Below are 17,703 nucleotides of genomic sequence, written 5' to 3' on the forward strand. Positions count from 1 at the left end.
GTCCGGCGTAAATTTGGACTTGAGCCCAGGACTGCTCACAGCTCAAAAATGAAGTATGTTCTTTCGGAGTCCCTCTACTGCAGCCTTCCCTTATTTCACTGTTTTTTTCCTTATTCCCTTAGAAATAAAAACTGTATGTACTGTGTTCAGATTCCTTAAAATTTCAGAGGCTCCCAACTGGCCCTTCCTTCTTGATTTTTTCTCCTCATATTGCTAAAATATGTGTCTTAGTTGTCTCTCTGCCAGTTTATGGCTGGATGTGATGGGTCAGCTGGAAGCGTTATGTCTGCTAAAGTAAATATTGTTGAGAACTATGGACAAACACACACACTGTGATGAGTGAGCTTGCCAAATGGCAGTTGGATTTTAGAAGATGTTTCTTTTTCCATATGAAATATTTATAGTAGTTAATGAATTTTGGCTTAACTTCTTAATCAACTAACTATTTTAATTCTAAAATTTGTAGACAAATATTCCATGTCCTGGACCTCATGAAAATGGACATGGCCAATTTTACAATTAGGAGTATCAGACCACACCTTCAACGCCAGTTGGTGGAATATGAGAGAAGCAAGTTCCAGGAAATCTTAGAGGAAACTCCAAGTGAGTATAATCTAATGTGTATTTCTATTGAAGTTACAACATGTACTATAATATTGAAGTACAGTTTTACACCTGAATAATTGTGTCTCCAGAGAAGTTTGACCTTACTGCGAAGCATCTTTTTATCTATAAAATGGCATCACAAACTTACTGTAGTTTATTCTGTCCGTAGTATATGCTTGATCCTGTTATCTTATTCATTCAAGGAATATTTACTGAGCACTAGCTGTGTTCCAGACCCAGCTTAGGTGCCATGGACACCATAGATAACAAAACAGAATCAAGTTGCACTCCCAAAGAGCTGACATTATAGTAAGCGTCACTGATAAACAGACTGTCAGATTATTAAGTGCTATAAAGAAAAATAAGCCATAACCAGTAACAGGGTAGGAGAGAATGGCAGGGGTGACTGTTAGATGGGGTGCAGTGGGGAGGTCTCTGTAGTAAGGGACGTTTGAGCAGAGTTTGCAAAGAACTGAGAGTATGTGAACATCTGAGAGATGGAACATTCTAGAAAGGAGCAGCTGCAACTGCAAAAAGCCTAAAGCAGAAATTTGCTTGTAGAGTTCACAAACACAGGGCAGATCCTGTGGCTGAAGCAGAGTAGGTAAGGAAGGAGGGACGGGAAATGGGGCCGTGAGGTTGACAAGCAGAGGTCACCTAGACCCCTGTTAGTAACTAGAGGAGGTTAGGTTTCATTCCAGGTGCAGTGGAAGGCTATTGGAAGTTTTGAGCAGGGAAATCTTAACTTTTGAACACCCGATCATGTGCCACATAGTGACATTTCAGTCATCAGACCTGATACATACTGGGGAGCCCATAAGATGACTTTGTGCCCTGTGTTGACGTTATTGCCATCTTATCCTGAAGCCAGGGGCCTGGAGTTCCATCGGGGTCTCCCATGTGAGTGAGAGGGCCCAGATATTTAGGCTGGCTGCTGCTTTCCCAGACACGTTAACAAGGAGCTGGAGCAGAAATGGAGCAACAAGACCTGAGCTGGCACTCATGTGGGATGCTGGTGTTGCGGGCCAAGGCTTTTCCTGCTATGCCACAACACTGGCCCCAAGACTCAGTAACTTGTGCAGATCCTCCCATGATTCTGAATCCGCAAGCACTCTGTGGTTGGTAGTACTAAAATGAAAGCAATTTAGGGAAATGCGATCCTGTGTAGAATCTGAATCTGACTCCTGAATTGTAGCAAATACATTCCTATAGGCAGCATTTTCCTGAATGGAAATGGTTAGTTTGTTTTGTCTGTGTGCATGCATGTACATACTCAAAATGGGTTCATGCCTTGAATCAAGACAGCTTGGACTCTTGAGCAGATTCTTTAATATATCTTGAATTATGGTTTTGTTCATCTCAAATTATTTGCTTCTCTTCTTAAAACCTGGAGTTAGTGACCTGCACAGACTTGCATCTTTCACACTAACTTATCTATTTCCAGAGTTTTAAGACGAGAATAAATACTACTGTGCGTGTATGTTACTCTTGATTCTGGAGGAATCAGGAATCCAGAAGGCAAAATGTGCATCAGCTGTTAATTATATCCCTCAGTCACCTTGCCAAAGTCAGCCCCTGTGTCCTAATACCAAAATAAGAGTCTCACAGTGGATAAAATATTTGGGTTTGTTGTGTGTGTGTGTCAAAATTAACACAGCAAGTACTGTAATCTGGATTTCTCAGTGGACTCTCAGAGCATACACGGGAGACTGCAGTGAGTCTGTGGAAAGATTGAATTGGAAAGTAACTCACAGGTTTTTCAAAATATGCATTTTCATGAACTTTTCAAAGACCCCTTTTATTTCATTTTGCTTTAGGAAAAAATGTACTCAAAGGAGCCACCAGCGCACTGTAGGCTAGGCACAGTTTGTGATAGTGGCGTCCCATGTCAGAGGGCTGCTTCTGGCCCTGGCTACTCCCCTTCCAATGGCGCTGCTGTTAACGTGCCCGAGAAAGCAGCAGAAGATGGCCTAAGTGCTTAGACCTCTGCAATCCACGTGGGAGACTCAGAGGGAGTTCTGGAAGCATGCATCCTCTCTCTCTCCCTCTGTTACTCTGTCTTTCAAATATGTATGTAAGTTATACACACACAAGAAAAGCTTTAGGGAAAAATTGAATATCTCTACTAAGCCTCAATAATGTAATCCCATTAAATCCAACAGCGAAGTTGTCTGTGGACAGGCGCTCTTCCTGCTTTCCCGGTCCTACGCAGTGTTGAGGACTCAGGTACTCACACAGATCCTGGAGCCCTGTCCCAGCTGATTGAATCAGATTCTCCAAGAGCTGAGCCCTGGAGTTAATTTTTTCACAGCTCCCCTGAAGTGGACAGGGATTGAAAACCCCTAAGCCACACTGTTGCTTTTGTTCATGATAACTAAATGGGTTTTTAAAGTGTGTCAGTTGGGATTCAGTTCCCAAAGGAAACGCTGATTACTGCCACAGCGTAGTTACAGCCACAGTGATTTCCACTTGCTCTGTTGGATGTCTTCTGAATAAAAGACTGCAAGTCTTTTTCATCTTCACAAACAGAAGTAACAAACCAAAAACACGAGGAACTGAGGAAGATCCATGCTGTGACGTGTGAGTGAGGGTGTTTCCTTTGTGTGGTGAATAGAGTTTGTAAAAAATGCATAAGTGCCCAAGTGCTGGGTCTGCGGAACCTTGTCAGCCTACTTTTCTTTCAATCCTTTATCTCTTTTTAAAAATCTGAGTCTATGAATCTCTGCTATTTCCACTTTGTAAATTCCACCAAATACTTAATATCATAAGAACTGTAGTATAAAATGCAAGTTATTTCTCATGGGAAATGTTGGAGCTTTGTGAAAGGTGAAGCATGTGAACTCTGCCCTGAAGCAGACAGTCCCAGCACAGAAATGCTGCAGCCCAAGGAGAGGCCTTCTGGAACAGCCTCCAGTATGGCAGATTCCATCTGGTGCATGGTGTCAGAGCCCTTTCACTCACGACTGGGAAAAAACACTGGTGATAAAAGTAAATAGTTCCTAATTGTCATCTAAGTACTGTTAAGGGTGAGCTTGCCCCTTTTCCCAAGGTACACTGAGTCATGTCTGCACACACTTTAGATTGTCCCCACCTGGCAAAACAGGAGGGTGGGAGGGAGAGTGCGTGTGAAGTCTTACTGGCATCTAGTGGATAAAGGCTAGAGATGCTGTGAAGTGTTCTAGAATGAGCAGATCACTAACCCACAGCAGATTATCAGCCTCAAAGTGTCCACAGTGCCAAGGCTGACAATCTCTGTCTTAAATAACTGGTGAGAATGAATCCATTTCTTTTCTTCTTTCAAAAATATGTTTATTTATTTATTTGGAAAGTCAAATTTACAGAGAGGAGGAGAGACAGAGAGGAAAGATTTCCATCCACTGATTAACTCCTCAAGTGGCCGCAACGGCTGGTGCTGCAGTGATCCATAGCCAGGAGTCAGGAGCTTTTTCCAGGTCTCCCACACAAGTGCAGGGTCCCAAGGCTTTGGGCCATCCGCGACGGCTTCTCCAGACCACAAGCCAGGAGCTGCATGGGAAGCGGAGCTGCCGGGATTAGAACCAGCACCTATATGGGATGCTGGCATATGCAAGGCAAGAACATTAACCACTAGACTACCACCATTAAATCCATTTCTTGATGTCCTAGAATAGTATGTTCATGTTTAAGGACAATTTGAATTTCAGCAAACAAGAAACAGGATTGTTTTGTGTTTGAAGGCAGTCTCATCTCAGCAAGTCATAGCTGATGGTGGGTGTCTTCCATTTCTTTTCTTCAGGGAGGGGGGGAAGATTTATTTATTTTTATTTGAAAGGCAGATTTTACAGAGGAAAGGAGAGAGAAGAAGAGACAGGGAGAGAGAGAGAGAGAAAGAGAGAGCTCTTCCATCCACTGGTTCACTCCCCAAATGGCCACAATGGCCAGAGCTGAGCTAATCTGAAGCTAGAAGCCTAGAGCTTCTTCCAAGTCTGTCACATGGATACATGGTCCCAAGGACTTCGTCCATCCTCTGGTGCTTTCCCAGCCCAGAAGGAGGAAGGCATTGGAAGTGGAGCAGCCAGGACATGAATCAGTGGAACGTATGGAAAGGTGGTACCACAGGGCAGAAATTTAGCATACTGTACCACTGTGCTGGCCCCCACCTTCTGCTTTCTTGCCTTCCTTCCATAGTTTGGAAGGGGCTGTGTCCACCTACAGAAACAAACACTGGTAAAGGTACCTCTTGTAGCAAATCTTTGTGGGTTGTAGTGGTTTATCCACAGAAACTACTGTTAGTAAAGAGATTGTGCTAATATTACTATTAGGCACCTAATAATCCATAGTAATGATTCACATTATAGTAATAATTAGATACCATTTGGTTGAAAGTTGAATAAATTCAGTTATGAAGCTTTGTTTCCAGTAATACATAATTTTATTGTGGAAGAATTGGACTTGATAAACTCGTCTAAGTGAGAGGATAGCAACTGGATATCTCCATACTTTAAGATCAAATTGACTACAACACTCAGTTTCAGTGATTCCTTTCTTCCTCCCCTCTCGTCTTCCCTTCTGGAACAGCCCTTACCAAGTAGTAGGAATCATGTTAGGTAAACCGGATTTTCAATTCTATCTGATTTCTAGGTAGCATCTCCTGTAAAGTGACCTGGTCAGATTCTACTTCCTTGAGCTAGCACACACAGACTTGTCTTGAAAAAAGAAAAAGAAAATTTTAACCTGCTCAGAGTATACCACACTCAATCACTTCTGTCTGGGTGGCTTCAAGAGTGACAGGAAAAGAAGGGAGAACCTGACCTTCAGACACCAAAATAAGCAGAGACAACTACCAACCACCGCCCCCTCCAAAGGTTGTGTGAGCAGCTGAATGATCTTCTAAAACTTACTGGCTGATTCCTAAGTGCCAGAAACAGTTTTGCACATTGTGCTTTTTTTGAATCCTCACCTCAACTGCAGGAGGGGACTATTTATCCCCAGTTAACAGATGAGGAAGCTGAAGGAGACATTAAGTAATGTAAGTGCTCCAACGAATACAACTAATGAATAATGAGGGGCAGATTTCGGTTGAGGCTGTATAGGTCAGAGGACATGCTCTAGGTCACTTCCCTAGCACAAGTTCTTCGCTCCATGTTGAATGCTTTATTGTTAGGTTACCGTTCATTGAAATTCACTCACCTACAATGGAAATGTCACCTGCAGTCTAGTCTATTTTCTTCCCATGCTGTGTTGCTTTCTGGGCTTTGTGGCAGCTGTATTGCTGTATTGCTGCTGAGCTTTTCTGAACCATAGATATTCTCTTGTAAAAGGTATTCTAAGGAATAAATGTAGTACTTCTGGTAATGAGTTTTAGAAATGGGAACTCCCAGTGGTGCACTGACTTGGGAGGCATTTGTCACACAGGATCTTTGTAAGCTAGGAAACACAGGTATCACTAAAAGTTAAATCATGTGACTTACAATTTAGTAAATTAAAACAAAGTTAAACCTCTGGGAGATCTTTTTTTTTCCTTGTCAATTTCTGCTTCAACCTATACTTACCATACAACCAAGCCATTGTAATACTAAACCTTTATTGCCTAGAATGGAAGCTTAAATGTAGCCAGAAACCCTTACAGAGCAGCCGTATTTGTATCCCCAAATGTCTTTCAATAGATAAATAAACAAGCAAACTGTGATATCATTATACTTCTCAGCAAGAGAAAGAAACAAACTATTAGTACATGTAACTTGGTGGAGAGCTCATGTTGGTCTACTCTGCCATAAGAAAACATCATAGACTGGGTGGCTCAAAGTGCACCAAGGCCACTAGGAGGACCTCACTCTCAGAACCTCATGTAACCCTCCTTATTTCTCACCAACTGTCATCACAGTGGGATGGGGCTTCAGCATATGGGTTTTCGAGGGGAGGGCAACATAAACATTTAGCCCGTAACAGTTATATATTATGGGCTTTGATTTATGTAACATTTTTGAAGTAATAATGGGTGAGATATGATTATTAGGGGTTAAATATGAGAGAGTTATTTAATGTTGGTTAGTTCAGTGTCCTGATGGATGTATGAATCCACATATGATATAACATTGTATAGAACTATGCACACACATAACAAATGTATATAAAACTAGTGAAGAAATAATTAAGTTTATGTCTAAGTTAATGATGTTGCAGTGACTCAGTTTCCCAGTTTTTACAGTGTTCTGTGTTTAAAGAAGATGATGTTGGGAGAAGCTGAGTAAAGGGCATAGAAGAACTCTGCTATTTCTTCTAACTTGTTGAGTGTCAAACTACTCCAAAACTTAAAAAAAATGTAAAGCCTTGTGATACATAACATCATCAATCTTACAAACATTTTTCTAGGCATGTGTTTGTAACTGTAGAAGACAAAACTAACTCATTAAGTTAGAAAGAGTTGAATAGTAGTACAAATGACTAGCAAGGGAAACAAGGAAACAGGGTAGTGAAGATAGCCTATGGTTTGCTCTGAGTGGTGTTTGTACAGATGTTTGGTTGGTCAAAACTGACCAAACTGGACATTTCAAAGCTAAGCATTTTGTTGTGCGAAAGTATTGTTTGTATATACTGCATGTTCATGCATTATAAAAATAAGTATACTGAAAGTGATAATCATGAAAAAGCAAAGGTATATGAATACTAAAAACGCATCACGTCCACATGATTTTACCATAGTCAGTAATCTTGAGGCTCTTCACACCTGTTGTACCTGGATAAAGGAAATGCTGGGTACTGGTGTGCTCGTTGGGCATCTCTACCCAACCTCACATCCAGTGGCTGTTCTTCCACTCACTCATTCTATTGATGAAGACTCAGAATCTTAGAGAGAAATGAGGGCTAGAAATACAGACTTGGAAACCACTTATTTGGGGGTATGAATGGAAACAGAAACCACAGAAATGAGAAAGGTGGTGGTCCACTGAGATTGAAGAGTAGCCAAAGTGAATGGCGTAGGGTTCTTGGTAACAGTAATGCTTAGAGAGCAGGCAGTTGAAGAAGAATACAGGTGTGAGATGTAGAGGAATCTGGAAGAGGGCAGGAAGAAAGGGTTCCAGAATGACAAGTGCTAAGCAGAGAAATTGATTTTTTTTAATGAAAGGAAGGACTTTAACATGTTTGTTTTTACATCTGGAAAGTTAGTAGTAGCCTTGGAAATACCATAGAAAGGAAAAGATATATTAGAGATTCCCTGTCACCGATATCCTATGTCTTTCTCAGAAAATGGCACAACCATTTATTGATCTGTCCAGGGTGTGGATACTTGGGAGTCACGCTAGATTCCTTCTTTCCTTCTTCCTACATTTGGGAGAGTCACCAAGACCTGTGAGTGTTCCCCATAAGTATTCTCCACTTCCCCTTTACCCCTCACTTTTCTGAATCTTTGCAATAACCTGCTCTCCTTCTGTGATGCATTTTTCCTCTTTCAAATGACCTTTATAACATGCTCAATGGATTGTGTCATGTTCATGTTGAAAACAGAACCAGAGATTCTTATTCCTTTACTTAGTGTTTGTAACCCAGGGTCTGTGAATCTGAAAAGAGAATGAAAGTGGTTGGTGGGCACTGCATATGAGCATGGACATCTTGGAAGAGGCATAGATAGCTCTAATCAGGCAATCAGAGGAGCCTATGACCCAAGAATGCTTAATAACTATGCTTCTAAATGCCATCTCTGTATGAAACTCAAGATCATCTGTGACTTGCTTCTGTTTACCTCATTTGTTATGGGCCAGCAGTCTAGGTTTGCTTGTAGCATTGAAAATATGCCACTCACCCTGTATTCCAGGTTTTAGGCAGGCTGCTCTTCCGAATGCCAGCCCTTTCTTCCAGCTGCCTTTCCCTTCAAGTGGCACTTACAGAATTCTTCCTCTTAGACCTTCTCATGGACAACGTCTGTTCTCTCCGCTTTCATTGAGCCTTATAGCATTCATTGTATTCCATCATAATTGTTAGTTCACAGCTCTTTTTCTTTGTATGAACTGCCAACTTTTGGCAGGAACTGGGGAGGGGGGTGGATGGGTTGGCTATGCGTTTTCATCTATACTCTGCACGTAACATAGCATCTGCAGGTAGAATGCACAAGGAAGGGAGGCCCCAGCTACAGCTCAAGCATGTGGACTCTCCCCCAGGTGCTCTCGATGAAACTACAAAATGGATAGAAGAATCTGTCAATGAAGAGCTGCTTTCTCTTTCTGAGACTGCTTTAACTCCTGGAGCAGAAAGCAGCTCCAAGCCAAGCCTGAGTCCTACACTGGTGCTAAACAACAGTTACTTGAAGCTGTTACAGTGGGATTATCAGAAAAAAGAATTACCAGAGGTATGTGAATATTTTTGCCTCCCCCAGATTTTTCAGTATTTGACTTCTAACTTGGAATGCCACAAACCAGTCTGTGTTACATGTGTTTTCATGATTTTACTGAAAACCAATCAAAGGGGGAATTTGTATATGGCACTGCTTCTTTTGCATTTTCATGGTATTGAGCTTCCCTTTTTATTTTTACATTTTAAATAAATATGCTAGACACTCGTGACAGATGAAGCACGTCTTCAGGAACTGACAGAAAAGCTGAATCAATTGAAAATTATCGCCTGTCTTTCCCTAATTACCAACAACATGGTGGGTGCTATTACAGAAGGCGTGCCTGAGCTTGCAAACAGGTTAAAAAGGATTTCAGCTGTTCTCCTTGAAGGCATGAACAAAGAGTAAGTTCCAAATGTTTGTATGTGCTCCCTTCTGTGCTAAGTTTCTGCGTGTGTTTCAGAGAATGAGAATGACCTTGGGCATCTGGATTCAGGAGCAAGCTGCAAGGAAGCTTGTCTATCTTACACAGCCTTTTTCTAGAATTTCTTTGAATATCTCTGAAAGCTTACATGTTCTCTGATAGGAAGGTGTTTTCCATAACAAGTGACAGGATGAGTGTAGTATATCCACTTGGGATGGGTGTGTGCCAGAACTTGTCTTCAACAATGCCATGGAAAAAGAAGTGCCCTACCAGAGAGTGTTTTCAGGTCTTGGGGCTCATGACTGCCACCTCTGCAATGGCATGTTTGCTGGCCTCCCTGATGGACCTTGCTGTGGAGTCTTTGAAAGTGGTGACAGTTCTGTCTTGCAGAGACGTCACATAAGTCCAGTGGAAGTTTTGTTTTTGGACAAATCCATCTCCTGCATCAAGCCTTCATTGAATGTTAGCATCCAGCTTAGCTTTTGCATTTAGTTCATCCTGTTGGAAATCCTCGGGTGGAAATCTGTCCAGTCTTGGTCAACAACCCCATGTTTCTACAGGTCTTGTGTGGGAGAGCTCCTCTTTCATGTGTTTGAAGACTATCTGTCCCCTTTATTCCTGCTATTGAAGGATAATGCGTCTGACTTCCCATCCTCCCACCTTTATTAAGTGTATATATTATTTAATAAGAATCCTATAATATTAAGAGCCCAAGTGATAGCAAAATGCAAACTTCTCCTTTTTGGCTGATACTCAAAGAATAAAGTAGAGTAGAATGGAATGGAATAGAATAGAATAGAATAGAATAGAATAGAATAGAATAGAATAGAATAGAATAGAATAGAATAGAATAGAATAGAATAGAATAGAAAATAAGAGAGGAGAAGAAATAATAGAATGTGCTTTGGGCTGCACTGCTAGAAAAGGGCAATTCAAGGCCTGAGCCTCTCATCCCAGGTCTAACTATCTCAAGGTCCTGCCCTTTTTACTGATACTAGTGCCAACTGGCCAGGCGACAGATGCTGCTGTTTCTTCTGTTCCTTCTTCTCCTCCTCCACCTCTATCTCCTTGTTTCATTCCTTAGTCCTCCTCCTTCCAGATTTGTTTTACTTGAAAGAGTTACAGAAAGTAGAGACAGAGGAAGATCTTCCATCTGCTAGTTTACTTCCCAAGTGGACACAATACCCAGAGCTTGAGCCAGTGTGAAGCCAGGAGCCTCTCCTGGGTCTCCCATGAGGGTACAGGGTCCCAAGCCCTTGGGCCATCCTCCACTGTTTCCCAGGTCATAAGCAGAGAGCTGGATGGAAAGTGGAACATCTGGGACACAAACCAACACCCATATGGGATGTCAGTGCCTCAGGTGGAGGAATAGCTTGTTACATCACTGCCAGCCTCCAGGTTTCTTTATATTCTAGGACTCAAGTTTTTTGACAAAAAAAAAACTTTTTAGTTCATCTGATCTTAGCATTCCCCGATCCTGGGTAACCATTAATTATCCATAAGTCTTTATCTGTTAAGCCTGTAGACAACACTCAGTGCTACTTACGTATTCATATAAAGCCTATAGAAGATGGCTACTATGAGGGCAGGCCTCTGGGTGAGCCCTACCAGGTTTAAATCCAAGCTCTGCTATTGGCTTGTTACATTTGCTCTAGCATATTCCTGAATCACTCTGAGTACCATTTCCTTGCTTGTAAAAACTAACTTTACCTACCTTGGCAGTGTGAGATTTGTGTAAAGCACTTACCACAGGTGTCTGGGACACCATATGTACTTGAGGAATATTAGCTGTTCATAGCTGTTGCATCATTAAGTCATCCTTTCTATAGCTGCATCTGATTGCTTATCTGGCTCGTTTATTTTTTTCTGTCTAGTTTTGTACTCTGTGTGAGGAACTAGAGTCAGTTCTTAGTTATCCTCACTGTGGTGGGGTAAGCCTCCCTAGTGTAAAAAAGCAAACAACCCCAGTCAGCCCAGCTCTCACTGAAATTTGATTTCATAATGCATCTTAAAAGCTAGCAAAAAAAAAAATGTTTGCATTTTCCACTATGGAATAGAAAGCCTTGACCTAAATTAAAAAGTTAATATTTCTTTAGCCTAAGAACACACCAGTTAAAAGCAGGAGAAAGTTAGGGCCATGCCTTGAGGTGGGTAAAAAGTCTCAGGGGGTAATTGTTGCCCCTAACAGTCTATTCCTGCAGATTCTGGAGCTCCAGAGGGAGGCCCAGTGTGGGTGTGTAATGAATTCCAGTCAGGTTTTAATTGTTTTACTATTAATGGTCATGTTAATCAAAAGCATTTTGTTTTTCCTTCTGATTAAACATTTGCTGCAGACTAGCACAGGCATACAACAAGTTCAGTGGGAGAAGTAGGATTTGAACCCAGGTCCCCATGACTGCGTGATTTCTATTCTACCTTTGCCATCGAATCGTTGGGCCCTTTTCTCATCCTTTCATTTCCATCTTCACAGCATTTTCTTATAGATCTTTTCTGATTAGTGAGACACAATTTTTAATTCTCATTCCCTAATAAGTGGATCCAGCAACTGCCCTCAAGAATTCTTTTTCCATATCATTTATCTAACCTGCTCCTTAGGTGCTCATCACCATTTCCTGCTTGTTATATATTTGGGATTATTACTCGGTTATTTGGAATTAACTAGAGTAAGGTGTTTATTTCCTCTGATCATGTTCAATCACAAGTTTTAGATAATTTGATTTCTGAACATCGTTGTTGTTTTGATTGGTGTTATAGAACTGCTTTTCAAACACAGACAAATGAATTGATCCCATTTTTATTTTCCAGGCACTTTAAAAATTAAATGAATGACTGAGTCCACCCAGGCAAAGGGTTTGTTTTAAGAAGTAACTTGGTATTTTCTGCTCCTTTCTGATAGCCTGGCTGTCAGGGCTGCAGATTTATTTGTAAAGACCACATTTTCCTACTTCTGCTTTCCTATTTCAGCACTGCTTAAACCATCGGGTGATTCTGAATATTTCAAAACTTGCTCTATATGAAAGCTGGTGATTGAGAGGAGTGACTCTTTTCTAAGTTTATTCTGATGGAGGCAACTGTTGTCAGTATAATAGAAAAATGGTGGATATCTGAAACAGGTCAGTGTATTTTTAAAATCTTTTGAAGAAAAAATTTCCCTGATGGGCTTTTATTTTATGTGTTATAGGACCTTTAACATGAAAGAAACCCTGAACTCAGTCGGCGTTCAGACTTGTGTTGAGGTCAACAAGAGCCTGACGGACAGAGGGTTACCCACTTTAAATGCCGAGGTGCAAGCTAATCTCGTAGGTCAGTTTTCAAGCATCGAGGAACAGGATCATCCTATTAGGACCTTGATTGGTGAGTCTTCATTGGTGACGAGGTTAAATAGATGACTGAAGGGCACATAACTAGCTGAGGGCAGCGCTGGGTTCTTCCCCAGCCTGGCTGACGCCAGTGCCCACATTCCTAATTGCTCTGACTTGAGGCTTCAATCAGTGGGAGCTCTGCTGCTTGTTGGCAGGGTGGCTGAAAACGTCAGAGTGGGCTCTGCTTGTGCTCTAGAGAAAGGAGACACTTGGCAGCGTCAGAAGGGAGAGGGACGCTGAGAGCCAGAGATGCCCCACCCAGAGGTGGCCTCTCACAGTGCACCAAAGCAACTTTTGTCCACCCAATTTTCCCCAGCCTATTTCCCTAACCTTTTGAAAATTGAAAGCTTTTTGTTTTCTTTTGTTTTTGTCTCATTGAAAGTACTGTTGTCCTAGAAACTCCAGCAACTTCATTCTCGCATTCAACTCTGGGAGCCAGACACACCTTTGACTGATTCTGTTTGTCTGCTCCTAACTGGACAAATGCTCCTGTCACTTTAGTTTTGCTCTGAAAACTGATTAAGCTGCAGAGCAGACAGAACCACTTGTTTTGCATACTAACAGATTTGGGTCTTTTGTTTTACGATTTATTCATTTTATCTGAAAGGAAGAGTCTCAGAGAGAAGGAGAGACAAAGAGAGGAGACCCCCATGTGCCGGTTTACTCCCCAAATGGCCACAACAGTTGGAGCAGAACCGATACAAAGCAAGGGGCATCAGGAGCTTCCTCTGGGTCTCCCACATGAGTGTAGGGGCCAAGGAATTGGGCCATCCTCTACAGCTTCCCAGGCCACAAGCAGGGAGCTGGATGGAAAGTGGAGCAGCCGATACTAGAACTGGCGCCCACATGGGATACTGGCACTACAGGAGAGTATTAGCCTACTGAGCCACTGTACCAGCCCCTGCTGTTTTTTTTTTACTTAATTTATGCACATGTGTAGAAAACTATTAAGATAATTCATTGATGATATTGCAATGTGCTGAGTTTGATTCTTTTTTAGATTGGCTTCAGCACTGTGCAATTTAAAAATAAGTTACTTCAGTGATTTAAAATAATATAAGTCTTACATTGTACAAACTAAGATTAATCCATGGGGTCAGCATTGTGGCATAAAGGGTAAATCCTCCACCTATGGCATTAGTATCCCAGGGGTGCCTATTTGAGTCCTGGCTGCTCCACTTCCCATCCAGCCCCCAGCTAATGTGCCTGGGAAAGCAGTAAAAGCTGGCTCAAGTGTGGGCCCCTGCACCCACTTGAGAGGCTTGGGTGAGGCTCCTGGCTCCTGGCTTTGGCTTGGCTCAGCCCTGGCCATTGTAGCCACTGGGAAAGTGAACCAGTGGGCAGAAGAACTCATGCTCTCTTTTTCCTTCCCCCTCTCTTTATGACTCTTTCAAATGAATTTCCTAAAAACAAGATTTTATTCATTTGAAAGGCTGACCACATATATGGAGATATTCCATTTGCTGGTTCAATCCCAGATGGTCATGACTGGACCTGGAAGAAGCTAGGGGTGTCACCTGTGCCTCACATAGTGGCAGGGACCCAAACACTAGGGTGGTTGTCCTCTGCTTTTGCCAAGCAGGGAGCAGCCACAGCACGACCCAGTGCCCGTGTCACATGCCTGTGTTGCAGGTGGCAGCTTTACCCACCTCACCACATCAGCCTTCTTTGCCAGCCTCCTGGGTAGAGAGTGTTTGGATCATCTATAATCAGTTAGAAGAGAAATTTGGTATTTAGATAACTCTTACTTTTCTTCCTAAGAAGTAATTAGAGTTAATTAAGTACTTGAAAGAGACCCCTGGGATATAAGAAGGGCTGGACCCGTGTATGTTATCTGGGATTCTCCTTCCTGCTCAGAGCGGATGTGACTCGTGCCTCTTGAGCCTAGGCCTATATGGAACTGACATGCCAGTATGTCCACTGCATTCACAAGTCATAGCATGAGCTTGATCCAAAGGATGGGGAAAGGACTGCACTCCTGATGGAGGAATCGAATACCACCTTGTGAAAAGTTCGGGTACACAAAGGGTGAAGATTTAACATTATTGTTGTTAACCCATTGTCAGTATTTCTTCTTATTTTACAAATTATGTACTTTAATAATGGTACAGAGTCAAAATATCTTTTTCTCCCACCTCCAGACAAACGAATCCAACAATATATGAAAAGCCTACTTTGTCTTCCAAGCCCTCAAAAATGTCTGCCTCCTATGCCAGGAGGCCTTGCTGTCATTCAGCAGGAGCTAGAAGCACTGGGCTCTCAATATGCAAGCATTGTGAATCTCAACAAGCAAGTGTATGGACCATTTTATGCAAATATATTTCGAAAGCTGCTCTTCAGCGAGGAAGCCGAGGGGAAGGGCCTTGCCTCACCTCCTTCCAGCTAATGTGGAACTGGCATTGGATAGGAGATCGGAAAACCAGCACTCCAGCACCCAGTCCCTTCCATCAATGGCATTATGGATGTGGCACATTCTCAGTGCCATCTGGGGTGTAATTCAGTAATGGTAGCATTACAGAAGACATGCGCATCACATAGACCCTATTTGTGCATCATTTTTATGTTTAAAACAGATTTTTTTAAAGAACAAAGCAATTTGTAATGAATTATATTACCTATGTAAGACTTCTAAATGTCTTCTTAAGCACTTAGACTTGGCTTATTCTTTCAACTCATTAAGAGTTGTTTGCTCCCTTAGTTATTCTTAAATCTAATGATTTTTAATTCGGGCACAACTTCTTGAAAGTGGTAAGAATAGCCGAGGGAACTATTGTTCTGAATAAATGAATTACAATTACATTTTGTTCATGTGTATTAGAAACTTACACAGTAAGTCCTAAAATTGCACAAAAGTACCAAATCATATTTGGTGATATCAATTGTCAGTATTTATTTAGAATTTGAGTTTATTAAGTACATTTTAATGCTGTATACAGATCCTAGGGAAAACTTCTCTTCTAAACTTGTAGAAATTTGTTTCTTACAATCCATCTGCTCTCTGGGAGAAATGAGTTTTGCACAAATCTCTTTGTGAACGTCCTTGAATTTCTCAGGCCATTGATAGGAATTCACTATTTTCTATGTAAGGCAGGACTGGTTTGAATTGATTTACTTATTAGAAGATAAAAGGAAGCTAACAATAAAATAGGAGCCTATTCTCTTATGAAGTTCACATCTAAAAATTTGTATTTTTTTAACCATATGTAACTTTGTTAGCAAATACCTTTTGTGCGGATTGAATCCTTACCACGTTAGGACCAAGATGCTGTTCTCAGTATCATTGTCATTAGCAGTAGGCTTGGGCATCAGAGCCTGAGTGCTAACGCTCACGGGGATTCTAGAGAACCCTACGTGATCAGGAGTGCTGAGGGAAGTGCTGCAACTTGGGGATGTTCATTTGGATTGATTTTTTTTTTTCACTAAGAACTCAGTGAATCTTAGTGACTTGGTAGGGAAAAATACATAGGAAATAAAAAGGAATATTTCTTTTTTCCCCCAGCTCCCATTTCCTCAGCACAACCTCACCCCGTGGAGCGTTGCTTCATTACTCCATGAAGTTCTAGGAAACAGTTGTGGCAATGAATCGGCTGCAGCCTTCACTTTTTGGGGAATGTGTCAACATTTTAAGAAATTTTATTATTCACAATTCCCAAATGTGGCAGTCCTTTTATCCGTGTGGTTAGCTGTGTGTCCATGGAATCCTACTGAAGAACACAGCATTGGTCTTACCCGTAGCTTTTCCCTCTGCTTAGAAACCCGAAGGTGCTGAAAACTTGTACTGTCATTTTCTCTTGGAGCTCAAGTAGTTTAGAACTGTGCTCAGCTTGGGCTGTGGGCGGCAGGGAGGCTCTGGCGTGCGAAGATAACGTTGATGCCATGTAAGTGGTTGCTTTCTGAGGAGAGCTGTGTTGTTAACACGTGCTATGCTTTTTATTGTCAGGCTGCAATCTAGCCGATACTCTTTTATATACTTGATTATACTGCAGTTGCCTGCAGGGAAACCATGTGCAAACATTTTTAAAAATACATTTAAAATGAAGGGCATTCTGCTTTTTTTTTTTTTCCTTTTAAAGTGGCAAAGTCAATTTCAATGTCTCAAGTCTGGATTTAAGCAACTGCATTTATTATCACTTTTTAATCATATCCTTTAGCATGCTGTTTATTTAGTTTTTACTTAAATATTTACCTATACTTTTGAGGTTTTCCTAACATGGTCATGTTTTGTAATGTAAGTTTTATTAAACACCATATACATCTATTTCATTCTTCTGCTAAAACATGTATTGTGTGCATTCATCTAAATTTTAAAATATTAAGAATTATTTCAAGATAACCGGTGTCTGTCTTTTAAGCCACTTTTGGGTATTTTTGGGTATCTTTGTGCTAGAGTGTTGGATGGCCAGATGTTTTTGCATTATGCTCACACACAGAGAGGACTTCCGTCCACTAGTTCACTTCTCAGATTCCCACAGTACCTGGGACTTGGAAAGGGCCAAAATTGGAATTCACATGTGCAGCCGGAACCCAGTTACTTGAACCATCACCACTGCCTCCCAGGATCGACATGAAGCAGAAAGCTACTCAGGAGGTAAACCTGGGAGTTGAACCCAGGTACTCCAATGCAGAGTGTGTATCTAAGCCACTACACTAAACAGCTACTCCTGGCTAGTCTTTTTTTTTTTTTTTTAAGATTCGTTTATTTTTTTTATTTGAGAGGCAGAGTGACAGAGATTTGGGGGTAGAAGGTCAGGGAGAGAGAGAGAGAGATTTTCCATTCCTAGTTCATTCCCCAAATGGCTGTAATGGCGGAGGCTGGGTTGGTCCAAGCCAGGAGCTTCTTCTAGGTCTCCCATGTGAGTAGAGGTGCCTAAGGACTTGGGCCATTTTTCACTGCTTTCCCAGGTCATAAGCAGGGAGATGGGTTGGATATGGAGCAGCTAGGACTTGGACCAGGGCCCAAATGGGATGCCAAAGCCACAGACAGAGGCTTATTTTGATACGTCACC

The 17,703-nt window shown here is 41.7% G+C and overlaps 1 protein-coding gene across 1 annotated transcript in view; it reads left to right on the top strand.

Annotated features, from left to right (window-relative positions):
- The window catches only part of TCP11L2 (t-complex 11 like 2), a 36,033-nt gene extending 19,003 nt beyond the window's left edge, over nucleotides 1-17,030 (top strand). Inside the window, exons 6-10 of the mRNA XM_040984893.1 lie at nucleotides 467-603; nucleotides 8,742-8,929; nucleotides 9,134-9,315; nucleotides 12,517-12,689; nucleotides 14,839-17,030. Coding sequence (XP_040840827.1) covers nucleotides 467-603; nucleotides 8,742-8,929; nucleotides 9,134-9,315; nucleotides 12,517-12,689; nucleotides 14,839-15,083 — 925 coding nt within the window. The 3' untranslated portion in view covers nucleotides 15,084-17,030. The remainder of the gene's footprint in view (nucleotides 1-466; nucleotides 604-8,741; nucleotides 8,930-9,133; nucleotides 9,316-12,516; nucleotides 12,690-14,838) is intronic.
- The last annotated feature ends 673 nt before the right edge of the window (nucleotides 17,031-17,703 follow it).

The sequence above is a fragment of the Ochotona curzoniae genome, unplaced genomic scaffold, assembly GCF_017591425.1.
Source record: "Ochotona curzoniae isolate NIBS_2020 unplaced genomic scaffold, NIBS_Ocur_1.0 contig_1014, whole genome shotgun sequence".
In the NCBI taxonomy this organism is placed as follows: Eukaryota; Metazoa; Chordata; class Mammalia; order Lagomorpha; family Ochotonidae; genus Ochotona; species Ochotona curzoniae.